The sequence below is a fragment of the Sciurus carolinensis genome, chromosome 17, assembly GCF_902686445.1.
Source record: "Sciurus carolinensis chromosome 17, mSciCar1.2, whole genome shotgun sequence".
Lineage (NCBI taxonomy): Eukaryota > Metazoa > Chordata > Mammalia > Rodentia > Sciuridae > Sciurus > Sciurus carolinensis.
In genome coordinates this window covers 4338931-4365391 of record NC_062229.1, presented here as the reverse complement: position 1 = coordinate 4365391, position 26461 = coordinate 4338931, and the positions used below count along the sequence as shown (strand labels likewise).

The window sequence follows — 26461 nt, the reverse complement described above, 5'->3', positions numbered from 1 at the left end:
TCAGTCAGCTTGTTCTCTGCTGTGACCAAAAGACCTGACAACAACAATGGGAGGTGGAAAAGTTTTTTTGCACACTCATGGGTTCAGAGGTTTTAGTACATGGCAGGGTGGCTCCTTATCCTGGCTTCACAATGAAGCAGGACATCATGGCAGAAGAGTATAGTGGAAAAAACCACCATTACTGCCTATCATCACCACCCAGTTAATCTATCAGCTTATTGATACACTGATTAGGTTAAGGCTCTTATAACCCAGTAATATAATCTCTAAAATTTCTTACATTTTCTCACACATGAGCTTTGATGAGACACGTTGTATCCCCAAAAGTGCTGTAGATATTGCCCATTCTCTCCTTCCAAGCACAGGGAAAACCAAAATTTTCATCTGTATTTCCCTTAGGAAAGGACATGTGACCTCCCATTAAAGACAATGTGCAAGACCCTCATGAACTTTTCAACTCAAATAGTGGGAATAAGGGATGGGATAAACAGAGGTGTCTTCCAGCCTATACAATTTCCTGAGGTGTGTCTTATGCTCATTGGATATGGAAGCCCAGCAGCTGAATTTCCCTTTGATTCAATGTGAGGGACTGTCATTTGAGGAGATCCCAATTAGTCTGCAGAGTTCACAGCCCACCTACCTGTGGGATCTTGTAGAGCTCCAGAAGGGTTCCAATCTCAGCTGAGAATGCTGATGTGGTTCCTGCAATGACAGCAGCAGACTTGGTCTGTTTCTGGCAGTTGTAATTAGGAAGAGGCTCCATTTTTCCAGACAGCCAATGCAGAGTGCTCCACAAGGTGAATTGGTCACTGGAAAAGGCATTGTAGACTTGGAAACCCAAGGTCAGTTTGGGGAGCAAGTGAGAGTCCTTGTTGACCTCCTGGATGGCAAAGTAGAAAGCCAGCACATACTGGTAGTTCTTCCAAAACCAGCTAAGCACAATGGAACAAGGTGTGAAGGTGATCCAAACTTGCATTTCTGAGTCATCTTCTCCACTATGCAAGACCTGGATCAGACTCTCTAATCCTCTATGAAGGACTCCCGCTTTCACATGGAGCTGGTGTGATGAAGGTTCCCTGGCACCTGTAGGATTCTGGAGTGATTCCTTCCCTCTCAGGAAGTGAACTGAGGGGCTTGCAGGGAACTGTGAGTGGGTGAGGTGTCATTTACATGGATCATAATCTACCCACTGAGCAGATTTGGTTTTCAGTGTCCTATAATTGGGATGTGCATCAGTGCATGCACAAGAGAGTAAGGTGCTCTCTTCTGGGGACGTGAGTGAGGGTCACACACTCTCCCCTTTGTAAACACTTTAGTAAAGTCTGTGGGGCTTCCCAACCCGTGATCTTGAGACTTGTTAGAGAAAGACAACAATACACATTATGGACTCCACATGTCCCCAATAGGGTAAAAAACCCCTGACTTGCCAATTCTTCAAACATTTTAGAGAAGCATCCTCTACAGCCCTTCCACATGGGGCATTTTGAGTGGATGCTTTCAGAAATCTACTCCATCATTTTATCACAACTGTTTTATTCGATTATATTTTCTTTGAAAGCAAATATTTGATTTCCAATTTATTTCTATACTCTTCAAGTTGAATTCTCAACTCAAAATATTTCTTCTTTCTTTTTAGAGAATCCTTTCTCCTTTTATGTTTGAACATTTGAAGCTTTTCTCCAAGTAGATTGTCAAAAAATATTGGTTGTTGAATTTTATTATAGCCTTCTTACTTTCTAACAGAATTAATATTTTGTTTAATCTTTATGAATTTCTTTCCTTTACTTTGTTTATAATTGATCTAGTTCTTCTATCTTAAATTGCAACCTTATTTAAATATTAAAAAACTTCATTTAATGAATTATGAATTCAAATATTTTATGTTATTGGTGTTTTAGTTCATATCCATGGTTGCTTATAGTTTAATTCTGTGAATTTCTATGAACTATTTTATCATACTATTTTGTAGGAACTCTTTAATTGAATATTTGTGAAATATTTTTAACCAGTTCCCAAATGACAATGTTTTCTTTATGATTACAATGTGTTTTCCCATTCTTTCCAATAATTTTTTCTGTATTATTGCTACTTAAGGATGAGGAATTTTTTGTCATTAAAACACATGGTCAAGTATTTTTTTTCTATAAATAATTGACAAAAGGAGGATCCAAGATGGTGGACTAGAGGGTGACTGCATCTCCTGTCACTCCAGAACCCAGGATTGAAGAAGGGGAGGCATTGAGAGACTCGGGATAATATAGAGCTGTGGGGTGAGTCTCTCCCACTGGGTGAAACTTGGCCTCGGCAGCAGGCCCGGACAAGGGCAGCTTCCCAGAGCAGGGCAGGGCAGATAGAGTATTCCCCAAGCAGCCCTGCTCCCTCCAGCGGCAGGTTCAATGCACAGCCAGCTTCTTTGAGCAGAGCCAGCTCCAAGCCCCAGACCCTGTGGCCGCCCCGGCCCACAGGCAGATTCTGGGACCAGGGCAGGGCAGCCAGTGACTTCCCCAAGCAGCCCTGCTTCCTCCAGCGGCAGGCTTGATCCACAGTCAGCTTCTTGGAGCAGGCCACTCAGTGAGAGCTTTTCTGCACAGAGCCAACCCCCAAGACCCAGACCCAGCAGTGGGCACTGGTACGGGGGCAGCTTCTGGGACCTGGCCAGGATAGCCAGAGACTTCCCCAAGCAGCCCTGCTCCCTCTGGCGGCAGGCTTGATTCACAGCCAGGTTCTTGGAGCAGACTGCCCAGTGAGAGCTTTTCTGCACAGAGCCAACCCCCAAGCCCCAGACCAGCAGTGAGTCCCAGCCCACAGGCAGCTTCTGGGACCAGGGCAGGGCACCCAGGGACTTCCCCAAGAAGCCCTGCTCCCTCTGGTGGCAGGCTTGATTCACAGCCAGCTTCTTGGAGCAGGCTGCCCAGTGAGAGCTTTTCTGCACAGAGCCAACACCCAAGCCCGGACCAGTACAGGGTCCCAGCCCGCAGGCAGCTTCTGGGACCAGGGCAGGGCACCCAGGGACTTCCCCAAGAAGCCCTGCTCCCTCTGGTGGCAGGCGTGATATACAGCCATATCCTGGTCCAGAACCGCCCAGTAAGACCTTTACCGCACAGAGCCAGCCCACAGCCCTGGACCCAGTAGTGGACTAGAGGCAGCTTTCCTCAGAAGCACTGCATTATCAAGTTCCTCCAAGTCTTCAGGCTACTGAAGGCTGGGAGGTGATATACTGGAAATCTACGGGGACACTATAACACAAAGAGCAAATCTGCTATATCTCAGAGTCCCACTGATATCTGACCAATATGAGAAAACAAGGGAAGAAAATGTCCCTAACAAACCTGGATACTTTATCAATAAAACCCAATGGCAGCACAGAAGAAGAAATGTCAGAAAGGGAATTCAGAATGTACATAATAAAAGAAATCAGGGAAGCAAATGAGGAGATGAAAGAGCAAATGCAGGCAATGAAGGAAGAGATGAAAGGGAAAATGCAGGCATTAAATGAATGCACCAATCAACAGTTAAAAGAGCAAATACGGGAAGCAAGAGATAATTTCAATAAAAAGGTAGTGATACTGAAGAAAAAAAAATCCTTGAAATGAAGAAAACAATAAACCAAGTTAAAAACTCCATAGAAAGCATAACCAATAAGATAGAACACCTGGAAGACAGAACCTCAGACATTGAAGAAACATATTTAATCTTGAAAACAAAGTTGACCAAACAGAGAAGATGGTAAGAAATCATGAACAGAATTTACAAGAATTATGGGATATCATGAAAAGGCCATTTTAAGAATTATTGGGTTTGAGGATGGCTTAGAGAAACAAATCAAAGGAATGAACAATCTATTCAATAAAATAATATCAGAAAATTTCCCAAATATGAAGAATGAAATGGAAAACCAGGTACAAGAGGCTTATAGAACTCCAAATATAAAAAATTACAACAGACTCACACCAAGGCATATTATTATGAAAATACCTAACATACAAAATAAAGACAGAGTATTGAAGACTGCAAGATAAAATAATCAAATTACACTCAGGGGGAAACCAATAAAAATATCAGCAGATTTTTTAATCCAGACCTTAAAAGCTAGAAGTGCCTGGAAAAATATTTACCAAGACCTGAAAGAAAATGGATGCCAAACAAGAATCTTAAGCCCAGCAAAACTTACTTTCAGATTTGATGACAAAATAAAATCCTTCCATGATAAACAAAAGCTAAAGGAATTTACAAAAAAAAAAAAAAAATAGAAAGTCAGCATTACAGAACATTCTCAGCAAAATATTCCATGAGGAAGAGATGAAAAACAATGAAGCAAATCAGCAACAGGAGGAACTAGCCTAAAGGAATAGCCAAATAAAGGAGAAACCAAATCATGTCGAAAAACAAAAATGAGTCAAATGACTACAAATACAAATCATATAACAGTAATAACCCTGAATGTTAATGGCCTGAACTCATCAATTAAAACACATAGACTGCAGATTGGATTAAAAAGAAAAATCCAACAATATGCTGCCTGCAAGAGACTCATCTCATAGAAAGAGATACCCATAGACTAAAGGTGAAAGGATGGGGAAAAACATACCATGCACATGGACACAGCAAAAAAGCTGGAATATCCATCCTCATTTCAGATAATGTGGACTTCAAGCCATAATTAGTCAGAAGGGATAAAGAAGGACATTTCATACTGCTTAAGGGAAGCATAAATCAGCAAGACATAACAATCATAAATATCTATGCCCCGAACATTGGCTCATCCATGTACGTCAAAAATCCTTCTCTATTCCAGAAATCAAATAGACCACAACACAATAATACTAGGTGATTTTAACACACCTCTCTCACCACTGGATAGATCTTCCAAACAAAAATTGAATGAAGAAACCATAGATCTCAATAACACAATCAACAATTTAGACTTAATGAACATATATAGAATATACCATCTGACAAAAAATGAATACACTTTCTTCTCAGCAGCACATGGATCCTTCTCTAAAATAGACCATATCTTATGCCACAAAGCTTCTGTTAGCAAATACAAGAAGTCAGAGATACTACCTTGTATTCTAACAGACCATAATGGATTGAAATTAGAAATAAATGAAAGAATAAACACAGAAATTTTCTAATACCTGGAAATTAATTAATACGCTATTATATGATGAATGTATAACAGAGGGAAATAAAAAAATTCTTAGAAGTTAACAAGAATGGGGGTTTTCAAGATGGTGCACTAGAGGGCGGCTACATTCCATGTAGCTCCAGGACTCAGGATTCAAGAAGTGGAGATATTGAGAGACTTGGGACCAACACAAAGTTGCCGGGTGAGTATCTCCCAATGGGGAGGCATCCGGGACATGGCGGTAGTACCAGAAGACAGGGAACTTGTGAAGTAGAGTAGTCCAACGAGACACCCTCCCCCTGCTGGAGCAGTGAATTCGGACAAAAGGGGGCATTGTAGAGGAGGCCGCTCAGCACAATGCTGGGACTCAGAGCAACCTGCTGGGGCTCCGGGCAGCTGCCCAGAGGTGGAGGAACGCAGTGAGCTGTTTGGACTCAGAGCAACTGCTCCTGAACACCGGGGGGGGCTGCCTGGAGGAAGAGGAGAAGCACCACAGGACACTTGGACTTGGAGTGGCTGCACCAGAGCTCCGGTGACTGACCGGAGGAGGAGGTGCACAGTGAGTTGCCTTGACTCGTAGTGACAACACTGGAACTCCGGGCGGCTGCCTGGAAGAAGAGGAGGAGGAGGAGTGCAGCAGGTCACTTGGACTTGGAGCGACTGCATGGAACACCGGGCGGTTGCCTGGAGGAAGAGGCATAAGGCGGGTCGCTGGGACTCGGAATGAGTGTATAGGGCTCCAGGAGGCTGCTCAGAGGACAGGCCGCATAGCCAGGTGATTAGGTGCAGAGCAGAGTCCCAGGACGTAGGTGGCTTCTTGGTGGAAGAGCCTCAAAGAGACAAGCTGAGGGGTGGAGCGAAGGTTCCAGGACTGCAAGCAGCTTCTCTGAGGAGGGGCAGCCTAAGGAGACTCGTCTGTGAAAGGTGAGGCTCCCAGGCCCAGGAGGTAGTTCTGGGCCCCTGGGAACACTGCAGAGGAAGGCTTCACAGCCCAGGTGGTAGTTGTGAATTGAGGGGAACCTCTAGGAGGGGAACTGACCAGCGAGATCTCTCCATTGGGTGAGTCTTCCCCGCTGGGTGAGGTTTTCCCACAAGGATGTTAAAACCAGAGCACAGGCCCAAACAGGCCTTGTCTGAGTCTGCAGCCTCATTCCCCTTTGGATGACCATTGGTGCACAAGTGGAGGCACCTCTGCCCACTAGCAGGGAATATACGCTACCTGAAGGCCACCACCCCTAGAGAGGCAGCTTCCTTGTGGAGCACCGCATTATCAACTTCCTCCAAGACTGCAGGCTACTGAAGGATAAGAGGGGTAATACTAGAAATCTTCAGGGACATTATAAGTCAATAGCGGAAATCTGCAATATCTCAGTGGTCAACTGATATCTCAACAATATGAGAAAACAAGGGAAGAAAATGCCCCAAACAAATCTAGATGTTACATCAATAAAATCCAATGACAGCATGGCAGAAGAAATGACAGAAAGGGCGTTCAGAATGTACATAATTAAAAAGATCAGAGAAGCAAATGATGAGATGAAAGAGCAAATGCAGGCATTGAATGATGAGATGAAAGAGCAAATGCAGGCATTGAATAATTGCACCAATCGACAGTTAAAAGAGCAAATACAGGAAGCAAAAGATCATTTCAATAAAGAGTTAGAGATATTGAAAAAAAAAAAACAGAAATCCTTGAAATGAAGGAAACAATAAACCAAATTAAGAACTCCACAGAAAGCATAACCAATAGGATAGATCACCTGGAAGACAGAACCTCAGATATTGAAAAAAAAATATTTAACCTTGAAAACAAAGTTGACCAAACAGAGACGATGGTAAGAAATCATGATCAGAATCTCCAAGAACTATGGGATATCATGAAAAGGCCAAATTTAAGAATTATTGGGATTGAGGAAGGCTTAGAGAAACAAACCAAATGAATGAACAATCTGTTCAATGAAATAATATCAGAAAATTTCCTATTTCTGAAGAATGAAATAGAAAATCAAGTTCAAGAGACTTATAGGACTCCTAATACAAAAAACTACAACAGACCCACAGCAAGGCACATTATACTGAAAATACATAGCATACAAAATAAAGGCAGAATTTTAAAGGCTGTGAGAGAAAAGAACCAAGTTACATTAAGGGGGAAACCAATAGGGATATCAGCAGATTTTTTTAATCCAGACCCTAAAAGTTAGAAGGGCCTGGAACAACATTTACCAAGCCCTCAAAGAAAATGGATGCCAACTAAGAATTTCATACCCAGCAAAACTTACCTTCAGATTTGATGACAAAATTAAATCCTTCCATGATAAACAAAAGCTAAAAGAATTTAGAAAAAGAAAGCCAGCATTACAGAACATTATCAACAAAATATTGCATGAGGAAGACATGAGAAAAAATGAAGCAAATCACCAAAGGGAGGAATTATCCTAAAGGAATTGCCAAATAAAGGAGGTACCAAGTCGTATCAAAAAATAAAAAAAACATTAAAAAATGAGCCAAATGACCAGGAATACAAATCATATCTCAATAATAACCCTGAAAATTAATAGCCTGAACTCATCAATCAAAAAACATAGACTGGCAGATTGGATTAAAAAGAAAAATCAAACAATATGCTGCCTGCAAGTGACTCAGCTCATAGAAAGAGATACCCATAGACTGAAGGTGAAAGGATGGGGAAAAACAAACCATACACATGGACTCAGAAAAAAAGCTGAGTATCCATCCGCATTTCAGATAATGTGGACTTCAAGCCAATGTTAGTCAGAAGGGATAAAGAAGGACATTTCATACTGCTTTAGGGAAGCATAAATCAACAAGACATAACAATCACAAATATGTATGCCCCAAACAGTGCCTTATCCATGTATGTCAAACAAATCCTTCTCAAATTCAGAAATCAAATAGACCATAACACAATAATACTAGGTGATTTTAACAAACATCTCTCACTACTGGACAGATCTTCCAGACAAAAATTGAATACAGAAACCATAGATCTCAATAACTCAATCAAAAATTTAGACTTAACAGACATTTATAGAATAAACCATCCAACCAAGAGGGAATACACTTTCTTCTCAGCAGCACATGGATCCTTCTCTAAAATAGAACATACATTATGCCACAAGGCTTATGTTAGAAAATACAAGAAGAAAGAGACACTACCTTGTATTCTATCAGATCATATGGATTGAAATTAGAAATAAATGAAAGAGTAAAAAACAGAAACTACTCCAAAACCTATTGATTAAACAATATGCTATTATATGATGGATGGTTAACAAAAGACATTAGCAAGGAAATTAAAAAATTCTTAGAGTAAATGAGAACAAACGCACATCATACCAAAATCTCTGGGACATTATGAAAGCAGTACTTAGAGGAAAATTTATTTCATGGAGCGCATTCAGTAAAAGAAGTAAACCTCAACAAACAAACGACCTCATACTACAGCTCAAAGCCCTAGAAAAAGAAGAACAGACCAACACCAAACGTAGTAGAAGACAGGAAGTAGGTAAACTCAGAGCTGAAACCAACAAAATTGAAACAAAAGAAACAATGGAAAAAATTGACAAAATACATAGTTAGTTCTTTGAAAAAATAAACAAAATTGATAAACCCTTAACAAGGAGAAGATGAGAGAAAACCCAAATCACTAAAATTCTGAATGAACAAGGAAATATTACAACAGACAGGATTGAAATACAAAACATAATTAGAAGCTATTTTGAAAATCTATACTCCAACAAAATAGAAAATTTTGAAGACATCAACAGCTTTCTAGAGACATATGAATTGCCTAAACTGAACGAGGAGGACATACACAATTTAAATAGATCAATTTCAAGTAATGAAATAGAATAAGTCATCAAAAGCCTACCAACAAAGAAAAGTCCAGGACCAGATGGGTTCTCAGTCGAGTTCTACAAAAACTTCAAAGAAGAGCTCATTCCAATACTTCTCAAAGTATTTCATAAAATAGAAGAGGAGGGAACCCTCCCAAACTCATTCTATGAAGCCAATATTACCCTGATACATAAACCAGACAGCGACACATTGAGGAAAGAACATTTCAGACCAATATCCTTAATGAACATGGACGCAAAAATTCTCAACAAAATTTTAGCAAATCACATACAAAAACATATTAAAAAGATAGTGCACCATGATCAAGTGGGTTTCATCCCAGGGATGCAAGGTTGGTTCAGCATCAGGAAATCAATAAATGTCATTCACCATATCAATAGACTTAAAGTCAAGAATCACATGATTATTTCAATAGATGAAGAAAAAGCATTTGATAAAATACAGCATCCCATCATGCTCAAAACACTAGAAAAAATAGGGATAGTGAGAACATTCCTTAACATTTAAAGGCTATCTATGCTAAGCCCATGGCTAATATTATTCTAAATGTTGAAAAAGTGAAGCAGTGCCCCTAAAAATTGGAACAAGGCAGGGATGCCCTCTTTCACCACTTCTTTTCAATATCGTCCTTGAAACACTAGCCAGAGCAATTAGAAAGACCAAAAAAATTAAAGGGATATGAATAGGAAAAGAAGAACTCAAACTATCCTTGTTTGCTGATGATATGATTATATACTTAGAGGAACCAGGAAATCCCACCAAAAAACTTTTAGATCTCATAAGTGAATTCAGTAAAGTAGTGGGATATAATATCAATGCACATAAATCTAATGCATTTTTATACATATTGATGAATCTTCAGTAAGAAAAATTAGGAAAACTACCCCATTCACAATAGTATTGAAAAAAATAAAATACTTGGGAATCAATCTCACAAAAGTGGTGAAAGACCTCTACATTGAGAACTACAGAACACTAAAGAAAGAAATTAAAGGAAACCTTAGAAGAAGGAAAGATCTCCCAGGTTCTTGGATAGGAAGAATAAATATTGCCAAAGTGGCCATACTACCAAAAGTGCTATACAAATTCCATTCAATTCCAATTAAAATCCATATGATGTACCTTACAGAAATAGAGCAAGCAATTATGAAATTCATCTGGAAGAATAAAAAACCCAGAATAGCTAAAGCAATCCTTGGCAGAAAGAGTGAAGCAGGGGGTATCGCAGTACCAGATTTTAACTCTACTACAAAGCAATAGTAACAAAAACGGCATGGTATTGGTACCAAAATAGAAAGGTGGATCAATGGTACAGAATAGAGGACACGGACACAAACCCAAATAAATACAATTTTCTCATACTAGACAAAGGGGCCAAAAATATGCAATGGAGAAAAGATAGCCTCTTCAACAAATGGTGCTGTGAGAATTGGAAATCCATATGCAACAGAATGAAACTAAACCCATATCTCTCACCATGCACAAAACTAAACACAAAATGGATTAAGGATCTTAGAATCAGACCAGAGACCTTGCATCTTATAGAAGAAAAAGTAGGTCCAGAGCTTCAACATGTCGGCTTAGGACCAGACTTCCTCAACAGGACTCCCATACCACAAGAAATAAAAGCAAGAATCAATAACTGCGATAGATTCAAACTAAAAAGCTTTCTCTCAGCAATGGAAACAATCAGCAATGCAAAGAGAGAGCCTACAGAGTGGGAGAAAATCTTTGCCAATCATACTACAGATAGAGCACTAATCTCCAGAATCTATGAAGAACTCAAAGAACTCTACACCAAGAATGCAAATAATCCAATCGACAAATGGGCTAAGGAAATGCATAGACACTTCACAGAAGAAGATGTCCAAGCAATCAAGAAACATATGTAAAAATGTTCAACATCTCTAGTACTAAGAGAAATGCAAATCAAAACCACCCTAAGATTCCATCTCACCCCAATTAGAATGGCGATTATCAAGAATACAAGCAACAACAGGTGTTGGCGAGGATGTGGGGAGAAAGGTACACTCATACATTGCTGGTGGGGCTGCAAATTAGTGCAGTCACTCTGGAAAGCAGTGCGGAGACTCCTTAGAAAACTTGGAATAGAACCACCATTTGATCCAGGTATCCCAGTCCTTGGCCTATACCCAAAGGACTTAAAATCAGCATATTACAGAGATACAGCCACATCAATGATCATAGCTGCTCAGTTCACAATAGCCAAATTGTGGAACCAACCTAGATGTCCTTCAGTTGATGAATGGATAAAGAAACAGTGGTATATATATATACAATGGAATATTACTAAGCCATAAAGAATAATAAAATTATGGCATTTGTAGGCAAATGGATGAAATTGGAGAATAACTTGCTAAGTGAGATAAGCCAATCTCAAAAAACCAAAGGATAAATGATCTCGCTAATAAGTGGATGATGACACATAATGGGGGCTGGGAGCGGTTAGTGTTAGGGTTAGAGTTACGGTTGGGGGGGCAAGAATGGAGGAAGGAAGGAGTGCATAGAGGGAAAAGAGGGGTGGGAGGGGTGGGGGGCAGGGAAAAAATAACAGAATGAATCAAACAACATTACCCTATGTAAATTTATGATTACACAAATGGTAACCCTTTATGCCCTTTACAGAGAAACAACATGTATCCAATTTGTTTACAATAAAAAAAAATTTCAAGCAATGAAATAGAAGAGGTCATCAAAAGCCTTCCAACAAAGAAAAGTCCGGGACAAGATGGATTCTTACCTGAGTTCTAGAAAACCTTTAAAGAAGAGCTCATTCCAATACTCCTTGAAGTATTCCATGAAATACAAGAGGAGGGAACCCTCCCAAACTCATTCTATGAAGAAAATATCACCCTGATATCAAAACCAGACAAAGACACATCAAGGAAAGAAAATTTCTGACCAATACCGTTAATGAATATCAACGCAAAAATTCTCAACAAAATTTCAGCAAATCGCATACAAAAATATATTCAAAAGATAGTGCACCATGATCAAGTGGGTTTTATCTCAGGGATGAAAGGTTGGTTCAACATCCAGAAATCAATAAATGTCATTCACCATATCAACAGATTAAAAGTTAAGAATCACATGAGTATTTCAATAGATGCAGAAAAAGCATTCGATAAAATACATCACCCCTTCATGCTCAAAACACTAGAAAAAAATGGGATAGTGGGAACATTCCTTAACATTGTAAAGGTCATCTACACTAAGCCCATGGCCAATATTATTCTAAATGGTGAAAAACTGAAAACATTCCCCCTAAAAATGGAACAAGGCAGAGATGCCCTCTTTCACCACTTCTATTCAACCCGTCTTTGAAACTCTAGCCAGAGCAATAAGACAAACCAAAGAAATTAAACGGATATGAATAGGAAAAGAAGAAATCAATCTATCCCTGTTTGCTGATGACATGATTATATATTTAGAGGAACCAGGAAATTCCACCAGAAAACTTTTAGAACTCCTAAGTGAATTCAGTAAAGTAGCAGGTTACAAGATCAATGTTCATAAATCCAATGCATTTTTATACATAAGTGATGAATCTTTGGAAAGAATCATTAGGATAACTACCCCCTTCACAATAGCCTCGAAAAAAAAAATACTTGGGAATCAATCTCACCAAAGAGGAGAAAGACCTCTACAGTGAGAACTACAGAACACTAAAGATATAAATTAAAGAAAAACTTAGAAGATGAAAAGATCTCCTATGTTCATGGATAGGGAGAATTAATATTGTCAAAATGGCCATACTACCAAAGGTGCTATACAGATTCAATGCAATTCCAATTAAAATCCCAATGATGTACATTACAGAAATAGAGCAAGCAATTATGCAATTCATCTAGAAGAATAAGAAACCCAGAATAGCTAAAGCAATCTTTACCAGAAAGAGCGAAGGAGGGGGTATCGCAATAACAGATGTTCAACACTACTACAAAGCAATAGTAACAAAAACGGCATGGTATTGGTACCAAAATAGACAGGTAGATCAATGGTACAGAATAGAGGATGGACACAAACCCAAATAAATACAATTTTCTCATACTATACAAAGGGGCCAAAAATATGCAATGGAGAAAAGATAGCCTCTTCAACAAATGGTGCTGGGAAAACTGGAAAATCATATGCAACAGAATGATATTAAACCTCTATCTCTCACCCTGCACAAAACTCCACTGAAAATGGATCAAGGAAGTCATAATCAGACCAGAGACCATGCATCTTATAGAAGAAAAAGTAGGTCCAAATCTTCAACATGTCGGCTTAGGATCAGACTTCCTTAACAGGACTCCCATCGCACAAGAAATAAAAGCAAGAATCAACAACTGGGGTAGGTTCAAACTAAATAGCTTTCTCTCAGCAAAGGAAACTATCAGTAATGTGAAGAGAGAGCCTACAGAGTGGGAGAATATCTTTGCCACTCATACTTCAGATACAGCACTAATCTCCAGAATATATAAAGAACTCAAAAAACTCTACACCAAGAATGCAAATAATCCAATCAACAAATGGGCTAAGGAAATGAACAGACATTTCACAGAAGAAGATCTAAAAGCAATCAACAGATATATGAAAAATGTTCAAATCTCTAGTAGTAAGAGAAATTCAAATCAAACTACCATAAGTTTCCATCTCACAACAATTAGAATGGTGATTATCAAGAACACAAGCAACAATAGGTGTTGGCGAGGATGCGGGGGAAAAGGTACACTCATACATTGCTGGTGGGGTTGCAAATTAGTGTAGCCACTCTGGAAAGCAGTATGGAGATTCCTTAGGAAGATGGAATGGAACCACCATTTGACCCAGCTATCCCACTCCTTGGCCTATACCCAAAGTACTTAAAATCATCATACTGAAGAGATACAGCCACATCAATGTTCATTGTTGCTCAATTCATCATAGCCAGATTGTGGAACCAACCTAGATGCCCTTCAATTGATTAATGGATAAAGAAACTGTGGCATATATATACAATGGAATATTACTCCACCATAAAGAATGATAAAATGATGGTATTTGCAGGCAAATGGATGAAATTGGAGAATATCATGCTAAGTGAGATAAACCAATCTCAAAAAACCAAAGGACGAATGATCTCGCTGATAAGCAGATGATGACATATAATGGGGTGTGGGAGGGGTTAGCGTTAGGGTTACGGTTAGGTTTAGGGTTAGGGTTAAGGAGGGTGGGAAGAATGGAGGAAGAAAGGACTGTATAGAGGGAATAGAGGGGTGGGAGGGGTTGGGGGGAGGAAACAAATTAACAGAATGAATCAAACAACCCATTTCTTTACAATAAAAAATAATAATAAGTGAGAAAAATATTCTTTCAGTTCATGTAGAACTAATTTGATATTGGTTACATATAGTAGACAAATTATACTGTTGAAATTTGTTCCATTCTTAATTTTTATCTTTGTATTATTAAAAATTAATAAGAATCAATCAATACTTTTTATCTTTAGTCCTCTTACTTGTTCTGATTTTTTAAATGAAGGAAATATATTTAAAGGTTTAAAATTAAACATTGTTTTAGTTGGCAGATCAAATATAAAAAGTGCACATATTTATGAGGCATCAGATGATGTTTTCATGAATGTACACATTATTTAATGTTTAGGTTCAGTATACACTTCTATTCAAGTGTTTCTCTCTTTCCAAGGTGAGAACATGCAGAATCCTTCCTTTGAGTTATTCAAGGACACAGCTCATTATCATTGTTTGTAACCATCCTTCTGTGAAGTAGCACCCCATACAATTGAGCTTGTCTTAATGTAACTGAGTACCACTGATGCAACTGTCTCACACCTCACCAGTCCTTGTTCACTCAGCCTCTGATACCCACCAATCTATTCTCCCAATCTATGAGATCAACTTTTGGAAAAAATTCAACTCTCTCCAATGGTCCCAGTACTTGATCAAGGGGATCAGCCTGAAGAAGTGGTCTCAATAGATGCTGAATTCTATCCTATATCTTAAAAATGTATACACTCACAAGTCTCAGAAAAGTGATATACCTAAGAATAAAACTAAGAAATTAAAGATGTCTACAATGGAAATTATAGAACATTGAAAGAAGAAATTAAAGAAAACACAAGAAGATAGAAATGCCTCCCATGTTCATGGATAGAATTAGTATTGTTAAAATGCGATACTACCTAACATAACATACAGTTTCAATGAACTCACCATTGAAATACTAATGAATTTCTTCAAAGACCAAGATAAAAAGTCTCAAAGTCTTTTTTTGGGAGAAAAAAAGACCCAGAATACTGAAAGCAATTCTAAGCCAAAAGAGCAATGCTGGAGGCATCACAATACCTGACTTCTTTATTATACTGCAGAGCTAGAGTCACAAAAGCTGCACTTTTTCCTGGCATAAAAGCAGATATGTAGACAAATGATAGAGAATAGAAGGTACAGAGACAAACCCACATATCTACAGTCATCTGACCCCTGACAATGATGCTGAAAACATTCACTGGAGTAAAGACAGTCTTTAACAATACTGATGCAGGCAAACCTGGTTATCCATAATTAGAAGAGGAAACTAGACTCTAATTTCTCACCCTGAGCAAAAGTCAACTCAAAATGGATAAAAGACCAAGGAATTATGTTAGAAAATATGCAACTTCCAGAAGAAAACCTAGGGTCAACACACCAAAACAGAGGTACAGTCAATGACTTTCTCAATAGGAATCCAAAAGCTCAGGAAATAATGCCCAGAGTGAAATAATGGGATGGTATCACATTAAATTCTGCTTAGCAAAGGTGAGAACCTACAGAATGGAACAGCATCTTTGCTAGCTACACTCCTGACAGAGGATGAATATCTACAAAGTATAAAGAACTCAAAAGACTTTACACCAAAACACCACAAATAACCCAGTTAATAAATGTGCAAATTTATTAAGCAGGTACTTCTCAAAAGATGAAATACAAACTCCCAACAAATATTTGAATGAATGTTCAACATCATTAGCAATTATGGACATTCAAATCAAATCTATGTTGAGATTTCATCTCATACTGGTCAGAATGGCAGTTCTCAAGAATATGAATAAAAATGAATGCTGGGATCCAAGATGGCGGCCTAGAGGGAGACTGCACCCCCGGTCGCTCCAGAACCCAGGAGTTAAGAAGGGGAGGCATTGAGAGACTCGGACTGAAGTGGAGCCACGGGTGAGTCTGCCCACTGGGTAAAGCTCGGCCCGGGTGGCAGGCCCAGATAGAGGTGGCTTATCGGAGCCGGGCAGGGCAGCTAGAGTCATCCACAGGCAGTCCTGCGCACTCCGGCGGTGGGCCCCGCCCACACAGCCAGCTTCTCCAGGTTCTCGGAACGGAACTGGCCCGCTAGTGAGAGCCTGTCTGAACAGAGCACGCTCCGAGTCCCGGAGCTGCTGCAGTGCAGTGTACTCCTGCAAAGAACCAGCGGAGAGCCTCGATCTGCAGTCAGCCTCAGGGATAAGGACAGGGCAGCCGGAGACCTCTTCAGGCGGCTCTGCCCACTCCGGCTGCGGGCTCTCTTCACGGGGCGATCCAAGATGGCGGCCTAGAGGGAGACTGCACCCCCGGTCGCTCCAGAACCCAGGAGTTAAGAAGGGGAGGCATTGAGAGACTCGGACTGAAGTGGAGCCACGGGTGAGTCTGCCCACTGGGTAAAGCTCAGCCCGGGTGGCAGGCCCAGATAGAGGTGGCTTAGCAGAGCCGGGCAGGGCAGCTTGAGTCTTCCCAAGGTAGTCTTCCACACTCCGGCAGTGGGCTCTTCCCACACGGCCAGCTGCACGGTGCAGGCCCACAGTGAGAGCATTTCCGCACAGAGCCAGTTCCAAAACGTGGAACCAGTAGGGGGCTAGGGGCAGTATTCTTCGAATGAGCTGCTTTATCAGATTCCTCCAAGACATCAGGCTACTGAAGGCTGGGAGGTGATACACTGGAAATCTACTGGGACACTATAAGCCAATAGTGGAAAACTGCAATATCTCAGGGTCCCACTGACAACTGACCATTATGAGAAAACAAGGGAAGAAAATGTCCCAAACAAACCTAGATACTACATCAATAAAACCCAATGACAGCAGAGCAGAAGAAATGTCAGAAAGGGAGTTCAGAATGTACGTAATTAAAACGATCAGGGAAGCTAATGAGGAGATGAAAGAGCAAATGCAGGCATTGAAGGAGGAGATGAAAGAGCAAATGCAGGCATTAAATGATCGCACCAATCAACAGTTAAAAGACCAAATACGGGAAGCAAGAGATCATTTCAATAAAGAGTTAGAGATACTGAAAAAAAACCAAACTGAAATCCTTGAAATGAAGGAAACAATAAACCAAGTTAAAAACTCCATAGAAAGCATAACCAATAGGATAGAACACCTGGAAGACAGAACCTCAGACATTGAAGACAAAATATTTAACCTTGAAAACAAAGTGGAACAAACAGAGAAGATGGTAAGAAATCATGAACAGAATCTCCAAGAACTATGGGATATCATGAAAAGGCCAAATTTGAGAATTATTGGGATTGAGGAAGGCTTAGAGAAACAAACCAAAGGAATGAACAATCTATTCAATGAAATAATAACAGAAAATTTCCCAAATCTGAAGAACGAAATGGAAAACCAAGTACAAGAGGCTTATAGAACTCCAAACATACAAAATTACAACAGACCCACACCAAGGCACATTATTATGAAAATACCTAACATACAAAATAAAGACAGAATTTTAAAGGCCGCGAGAGAAAAGAATCAAATTACATTCAGAGGGAAACCAATAAGAATATCAGCAGATTTTTCAATCCAGACCCTAAAAGCTAGAAGGGCCTGGAACAACATATACCAAGCCCTGAAAGAAAATGGATGCCAACCAAGAATCTTATACCCAGCAAAACTTACCTTCAAATTTGACGATGAAATAAGATCCTTCCATGATAAACAAAAGCTAAAGGAATTTACAAAAAGAAAGCCAGCATTACAGAACATTCTCAGCAAAATATTCCATGAGGAAGAGATGAAAAACAACGATGCAAATCAGCAACAGGAGGCGCTAGCCTAAAGGAATAGCCAAATAAAGGAGAAACCGAATCATGTCAAAAACAAATATGAGTCAATTGACTGGGAATACAAATCATATCACAATAATAACCCTGAATGTTAATGGCCTGAATTCATCAATCAAAAGACACAGACTGGCAGATTGGATTAAAAAGAAAAATCCAACAATATGCTGCCTGCAAGAGACACATCTCATAGAAAGAGACACCCATAGACTAAAGGTGAAAGGATGGGGAAAAACATACCATGCACACGGACACAGCAAAAAAGCTGGAGTATCCATCCTCATCTCAGATAATGTGGACTTCAAACCAAAACTAGTCAGAAGGGATAAAGAAGGACATTACATGCTGCTTAAGGGAAGCATAAATCAGCAAGACATAACAATCATAAATATCTATGCCCCGAACATTGGCTCATCCACGTACGTCAAACAAATCCTTCTCAATTCCAGAAATCAAATAGACCACAACACAATAATACTAGGCGATTTTAACACACCTCTCTCACCACTGGATAGATCGTCCAAACAAAAATTGAATAAAGAAACTATAGATCTCAACAACACAATCAGCAATTTAGACTTAACGGACATATATAGAATATACCATCCAACAAAGAATGAATACACTTTCTTCTCAGCAGCACATGGATCCTTCTCTAAAATAGACCATATTTTATGCCACAAAGCTACTGTTAGTAAATACAAGAAGATAGAGATACTACCTTGTACTCTATCAGATCATAATGGATTGAAATTAGAAATAAATGACAGAATAAAAAACAGAAACTTCTCCAATACCTGGAGACTAAATAATACACTATTATATGATGAATGGATAACAGAAGACATCAGGAGGGAAATAAAAAATTCTTAGAAGTAAACGAGAACAAAGACACATCATATCAAAATCTCTGGGACACTATGAAAGCAGTACTTAGAGGAAGATTTATTTCATGGGGTGCATTCAAAAAAAGAAGTAGAAATCAACAAATAAACGAGTTAACACTACAGCTCAAAGCACTAGAAAAAGAAGAGCAGACCAATACCAAAAGTAGTAGAAGACAGGAAATAGTTAAAATCAGAGCCGAAATCAACGAAATCGAAACAAAAGAAACAATCGGAAAAATTAATAAAATAAATAGTTGGTTCTTTGAAAAAATAAATAAAATTGATAAACCCTTAGCCACACTAACAAAGAGAAAGAGGGAGAAAACTCAAATTACTAAAATTCGGAATGAACAAGGAAACATCACAACAGACACGAGTGAAATACAAAACATAATTAGAAGCTATTTCGAAAATCTATACTCCAACAAAACAGAAAACCTTGAAGACATCAACAAATTTCTAGAGACATATGAACTACCTAAACTGAACGAGGAGGACATACACAACTTAAATAAACCAATTTCAAGCAATGAAATAGAAGAGGTCATCAAAAGCCTACCAACAAAGAAAAGTCCAGGACCAGATGGGTTCTCAGCCGAGTTCTACAAAACCTTTAAAGAAGAGCTCATTCCAATACTCCTCAAACTATTCCATGAAATAGAAGAGGAGGGAACCCTACCAAACTCGTTCTATGAAGCCAATATCACCCTGATACCTAAACCAGACAGAGACACATCAAGGAAAGAAAATTTCAGACCAATATCCTTAATGAACATCGATGCAAAAATTCTCAACAAAATTTTAGCAAATCGCATACAAATATATATTAAAAAGATAGTGCACCACGATCAAGTGGGTTTTATCCCAGGGATGCAAGGTTGGTTCAACATTCGGAAATCAATAAATGTCATTCACCATATCAACAGACTTAAAGTTAAGAATCACATGATTATTTCAATAGATGCAGAAAAAGCATTTGATAAAATACAGCATCCCTTCATGCTCAAAACACTAGAAAAAATTGGGGTAATGGGAACATTCCTAAACATTATAAAGGCCATCTACGCTAAGCCCATGGCTAATATCATTCTAAATGGTGAAAAACTGAAAGCGTTCCCCCTAAAAACTGGAACAAGGCAGGGATGCCCTCTTTCACCGCTTCTATTCAACATCGTCCTTGAGACTCTAGCCAGAGCAATCAGACAAACCAAAGAAATTAAAGGGATACGAATAGGAAAAGAAGAACTCAAACTATCCCTGTTCGCTGATGACATGATTATATATTTAGAGGAACCTGGAAATTCCACCAGAAAACTTTTAGAACTCATAAGTGAATTCAGTAAAGTAGCAGGTTACAAGATCAATGCTCATAAATCCAATGCATTTTTATACATAAGTGATGAATCTTCAGAAAGAGAAATTAGGAAAACTACCCCATTCACAATAGCATCGAAAAAAATAAAATACTTGGGAATCAATCTCACAAAAGAGGTGAAAGACCTCTACAATGAGAACTACAGAACACTAAAGAAAGAAATTCAAGAAAACCTTAGAAGATGGAAAGATCTCCCATGTTCCTGGATAGGCAGAATTAATATCGTCAAAATGGCTATACTACCTAAAGTTCTATACAGATTCAATGCAATTCCAATTAAAATCCCAATGATGTACCTCGCAGAAATAGAGCAAGCAATTATGAAATTCATCTGGAAGAATAAAAAACCTAGAATAGCTAAAGCAATCCTCAGTAGCAAGAGCGAAGCAGGGGGTATTGCAATACCAGATCTTCAACTCTACTACAAAGCAATAGTAACAAAAACGGCATGGTATTGGTACCAAAATAGACAGGTAGATCAATGGTACAGAATAGAGGACATGGACACAAACCCAAATAAATACAATTTTCTCATACTAGACAAAGGTTCCAACAATATGCAATGGAGAAAAGATAGCCTCTTCAACAAATGGTGCTGGGAAAACTGGAAAACTATATGCAATAGAATGAAACTAAACCCCTATCTCTCACCCTACACAAAACTCAACTCAAAATGGATCAAGGACCTCGGAATCAGACCAGAGACCCTGCATCTTATAGAAGAAAAAGTAGGTCCAAATCTTCAACTTGTTGGCTCAGGATCAGATTTCCTTAACAGGACTCCCATAGCACAAGAAATAAAAGCAAGAATAAACAACTGGGATAGATTCAAACTAAAAAGCTTTCTCTCAGCAAAGGAAACTATCAGAAATGTGAAGAGAGAGCCTACAGAGTGGGAGAATATCTTTGCCAACCATACCTCAGATAGAGCGCTAATTTCCAGAATCTATAAAGAACTCAAAAAACTCTACACGAAGAATACAAATAATCCAATCAACAAATGGGCTAAGGAAATGAACAGACACTTCACAGAAGAAGATGTACAAGTAATCACCAGATATATGAAAAAATGTTCAACATCCCTAGTAATAAGGGAAATGCAAATCAAAACCACCCTAAGATTTCATCTCACCCCAATTAGAATGGCGATTATCAAGAATACAAGCAACAATAGGTGTTGGCGAGGATGTGGTGAAAAAGGAACACTCATACATTGCTGGTGGGGTTGCAAATTAGTGCAACCACTCTGGAAAGCAGTGTGGAGATTCCTCAGAAAGCTTGGAATGGAAACACCATTTGACCCAGCTATCCCACTCCTTGGCCTATACCCAAAGGACTTAAAATCAGCATACTACAGAGATACAGCCACATCAATGTTCATTGCTGCTCAATTCACCATAGCCAGATTGTGGAACCAACCTAGATGCCCTTCAGTTGATGAATGGATAAAGAAACTGTGGCATATTTATACAATGGAATATTACTCCGCAATGAAGAATGATAAAATTATGGCATTTGTAGGCAAATGGTCGAAATTGGAGAATATCATGCTAAGTGAGATAAGCCAATCTCAAAAAACTAAAGGACGAATGATCTCGCTGATAAGCGGATGAGGACATATAATGGGGGGTGGGAGGGGCTAGCATTAGGTTTAGGGTTAGGTTTAGAGTTAGGCTAAGGAGAGCAGTAAGAATGAAGGAAAGAAGGACTGTGTAGAGGGAAAAGAGGGGTGGGAGGGGTGGGAGGGGTGGGAGGGGTGGGGGGAGGGGAAAAATATAATAAACATCATTACCCTATGTAAACGTAAAAAAAATAAATAAATAAAATAAAAAAAAAATGAATGCTGGAGGGGAGGTGGAAGCAAAGGAACACTTTTACACTGTTGATGGGACTGTAAATTGTACAAACACTAAGGAAATCAGTATGGATCCTCAAAAGACTAGGTGTGGAGCCACCATAAGACCCAGCTACACCACTCCTTCATGTTTACTCTAAAGAATTTAAGTCATCTTACTACAGGGCCCTGCATATACATGATTACAGCAGCACAATTTACAATAGCTAAACAGTGGAGGCAACATAGTTGTCCATTAATGGATGAATGGAGAAAGATAATGGGGTTCATAGACACAATGTAGTTTTATTCACCCATAGAGAAAAATATAATTATGCCATTTACAGGAAAATGGTTAGAACTTGAGACCTTTACATTAAGTGAAATAAGACAAACTCAGGAGGTAAAGGGTCATATATTTTTTTCATTCTTAGAAGGTAAACAGGAAAAAGGAAGAGAAATGTGAGGAGATCTCATCAAAATGGAAGGCATATCATAGAGCAGAAGATGAAAATGGAATGTTGTAGAAATATAAAAGACAAATGAAATGGAGAAAATCATATTGTATGCTTTTATGAATACTCAAAATAAATCCCACTATAATGTGTAATTATAATGCACATAATAAAACCAAAAAGAGAAGGAAAGAATCTCAGAATTCACTGTTCTATGTTTCTGTCATGACTGTGCACAATTTTCAAAACTCCTATGAGGAACACACACGCACACGCAGACACACACATACACAAGCATGTACACTTACACAAAATCATGACCACACCTAATACACCCACACAGTCTAGAAACTCACCTGGTGGCTCTCACGTCAGTCTTTGGTTGGAGTAAAAAGGATATCCGGGATATCTCAGAGTCCTGGTTCATGTTGTAAAGGGGGAAAAACCCACCCAGGACCAGGTGTCCGTCTCTGAAGACAGTCGGCCTCAAATATCCTAAGCAATTGTTAACTTTCACCAGTGTTGTGTGTACAGGCTGCAGGAGCAGGAAGAGAAGGCTCAGGAAGAACACCATGCCTGGCTCTGCCCAAACAGAGAGAAAGACCTGGGCAGAGTGTGAAGTGGGAAGCTGCAGCTGGATCACGTCTACCCTCTCAGCCTCTGCAGGGAGGGTCAGTCCCTGAGTAGGGCACAGGAAATCCCCTCACTCCATGCCTTCCTGCTGGGTGCAGGAGCAGCTGACCAGACCCTGCACAGCCAGGAGCAAGGGGGTTACTAAGGCAGACTTGGTGCAGAGACCTCACACTTAGTGTCCTGTGGTCAGAGCAGCTCTGGCTCCCTGTCTTTTCTCTGCTTCCCTTCAGTCCATCCAGGACCTCTAGGGAGCAGTGCCCAAGGCTCTGCACCTGACACCCTGCAACTTGATGACAAATGCACTTGAAAAACATGTTTGTCACTCCTCCTGTGGGGCCTAGGATTTCATCAGGTTCCAACAGGGCATTGGGGCCCTGGGGTCCTGAGACAGTGACTGGTGCAACCCTGTGGCCTCAGGGACTAGGGGTGGTTGTGTCAGAAGCCTGATCTGAGGAATTGGGCCAGTCTGAATGAGATGAGCTGGTGTTGGAATGAACCAAGCACCTAGGAGGCCCTTGCACATGATGCGTTAGTAGGATGGTGAGGGCTGAGGTCAGTCAGTGAAGACTTCCTGTGCAACCCCTGCAGGCCTTGACCACCACCTCTAACAGCACCATCAGGCCTCAGTGTCCTCCTGGAATAACGGGCTTCATGATTGACAGTGCGTAGGGTGGGCTGAGGACAGGATGGGAGGCTGACCTCAACCTCTTCACAGAACTGAACCTAGTGACCCCTGAGCCTGATGCTCTGAGCTCTGCCCAATGAGAATCCCAGCCCCAGTCTCATTGTTGCCTGGCTTCATGTGACACAGTCTGAAAGCTCTGCTCTCCACACAGCCCTCTCTCCCCTCTCATGTCCTTCTGATGCCATTATATATAGAAAAGTTTAGTGATCGAATTTTTTATGCATTCATTTTTATCTTAAATTGTTGTTGACAAGTATAAATGGTATATATTTTGTTTTATACAAGATGATTTCAGATGATATACATGTGCTTAGGAATGACTATGTCAAACTATTTAACAGAAGCATTTCCTCCCATATTTATTACTTATGACACAAACACTTACATCTTCTCTCAGCAGGTTTTAAATGTAAAATATTTTCCACTAGCTGTCCTGAGCATGCTAGCAGATCTCCTGAACTTGTTCCTCCTGGATAATTGAAAGTTTGTTTCCTTTCCCTGTATTTCCCCAGCGCCCTCCTGCTTAGCCTCTGGCCACCACCATCTGACTCTGCTTCTGAGTTTGACTTTTGTATCCCTGAATGAGTATGGTGAGGGTATTTGTGTTTCTCAACCTGGCTTATTTCACTGAACACAGTGTCTCCTCATTCATCATTGCTGACTACAGGTGACAGGGTCTCCTCCTTCTGTGGAGGGTTAGGTGCATCCCACTTCCCAGGGCATAATGAACGTGCCTCTTCATCATGCATTATTCTGCTGATGCACACTCCAGTGGATTCTACTTCCTAGGTGTTGCACACTGTGCTGCAGTGGACGTGGGGGGATGGATGTCTCTTGGTCATAAGGATCTCACACTCTGCATGTATATACAATGTAGTGGGTGTGCTTTATCACAGGGGAGTTCTATTGTGAGATTTTTGGGAAAACACACTGTTGTTCACAATGAATGTGTTGCTTTATATTCCTCTCAGCAGTTTGGAAGAGTTATCTCTACATCTAAACTAACAGTTTCTCAACATTTGTGCTTTTGATAATAACCATAGTATGAGGAATAAGGTGACAACTTCCAATTTATTATGCATTTTTCATGATGATTGCTGTTGAATATTTGTAAATGTACCTATTGGCCCTTTCTACGTCTTGTTTTGAGAAATGTCTATTCAGGCCACTTGCCATTTTTTGCCATTGGGTTGTTTGTTTTCCTACTATTGAATTGTCTCAGTTCCTTTTCCACTTTGGGTATTAATGCCTTATTATATGTACTGTTTGCCAATCCAGTGATGTGTGCTGGGATATATTCTGTGACATATGTTGTGCATTTTCATTGCTGTTTGAACCTCTCAGACACTCCTTAAATATATCTAGATGGTACATCTGACTCTGTACTGAGGCTCTGTGGTGTGTATATATGTGGTGCAGCCTGTTGCACCCAGAGCCATGAGGAACCCAACAACAGAATCAAGCAGGAGAGAAAACGATGCTGTCAGGAAACAGAGTAACATGCAATTCAGGTGGGCACTGCAGGGGATCATGGCAATCTATGCTACAAGGAGTCATTTTTTACTTAAGGTGAAGGAATATGTAGGTAGAAGGATGAAAAGTATCACATAGAAATCACATTAATCAGTAAGAGAGTCACATCATCAAGTGTTATGCACCATACTAATTACATGTGCTATACTTTTATACATCTGACAGCACAGGATAGATTTGCTTACAGACACATGAGGAACACTTCCCCCCTTGATATTCTCATAAAGTCCCTAGGTGCTAGAAATAGTTACCTCTAGTATAATCTGGTGATACTCATGTTAAAATGTGGTGCACCACTGATGAAAGGCCACAGAACTGGTTCACCCTAATCACCCATTACAGGTCTTATAGGTTTTCAATTCCTCTTTGTTCAGTTTTGGTAGGTTTTATGTGTCTAGAAATTTGTATGTTTCTTCCAGATTTTTTAACTTATTGGAATGTAGGTTTAAAAATAGCCCCTAATAACCCTGTGTATTTCAGTTATTTCTGTGGTGGTCTCTTATTTCATGTCTAGTTTTCTTAATTTGGGTCTTCTCTCCTTTTCTTCTATTGGGTGACGTTTTACCATTCTTGTTTATTTTTATTCAAAGAACCACCTCTCTGTTAAATCAATACTGCATATTGTTTATTTATTCTCTGATCAGCTCTGATCTTAATTATCTTCCTCACTTTTAGTTGATTTGTTCTTATTTTTATAGAAAATTGAGATACATCTTAAGGAGGTTTATTAGGAATCTATTTTCTTTAATGTAGGCATTCATAGGTATACACTTTGCTCTTAGAAACATATTTACAGTGTGTCACTATAAACAACCTGCAGTAAAAAAGAGGGGGGATGGAGGGAGAGAAGGAGGAACTACTGGAACTTAAATGGAGCATATTATATTCTATGCATGTATGGTTATGTCAAAATGAAATTCACTATTATGTATAACTACACTATAGTAATAAAAATT

General features: G+C 39.5%; 1 protein-coding gene across 1 annotated transcript in view; it reads right to left on the bottom strand.

The window, feature by feature from the left end:
* Positions 1-23081, bottom strand: part of LOC124968977 (vomeronasal type-2 receptor 116-like) — a gene marked incomplete at its 3' end in the record, with an annotated part of 46256 nt that extends 23175 nt beyond the window's left edge. Inside the window, 2 exon segments of the mRNA XM_047531808.1 lie at positions 641-932; positions 23011-23081. Coding sequence (XP_047387764.1) covers positions 641-932; positions 23011-23081 — 363 coding nt within the window.
* Positions 23082-26461: the final 3380 nt, after the last annotated feature.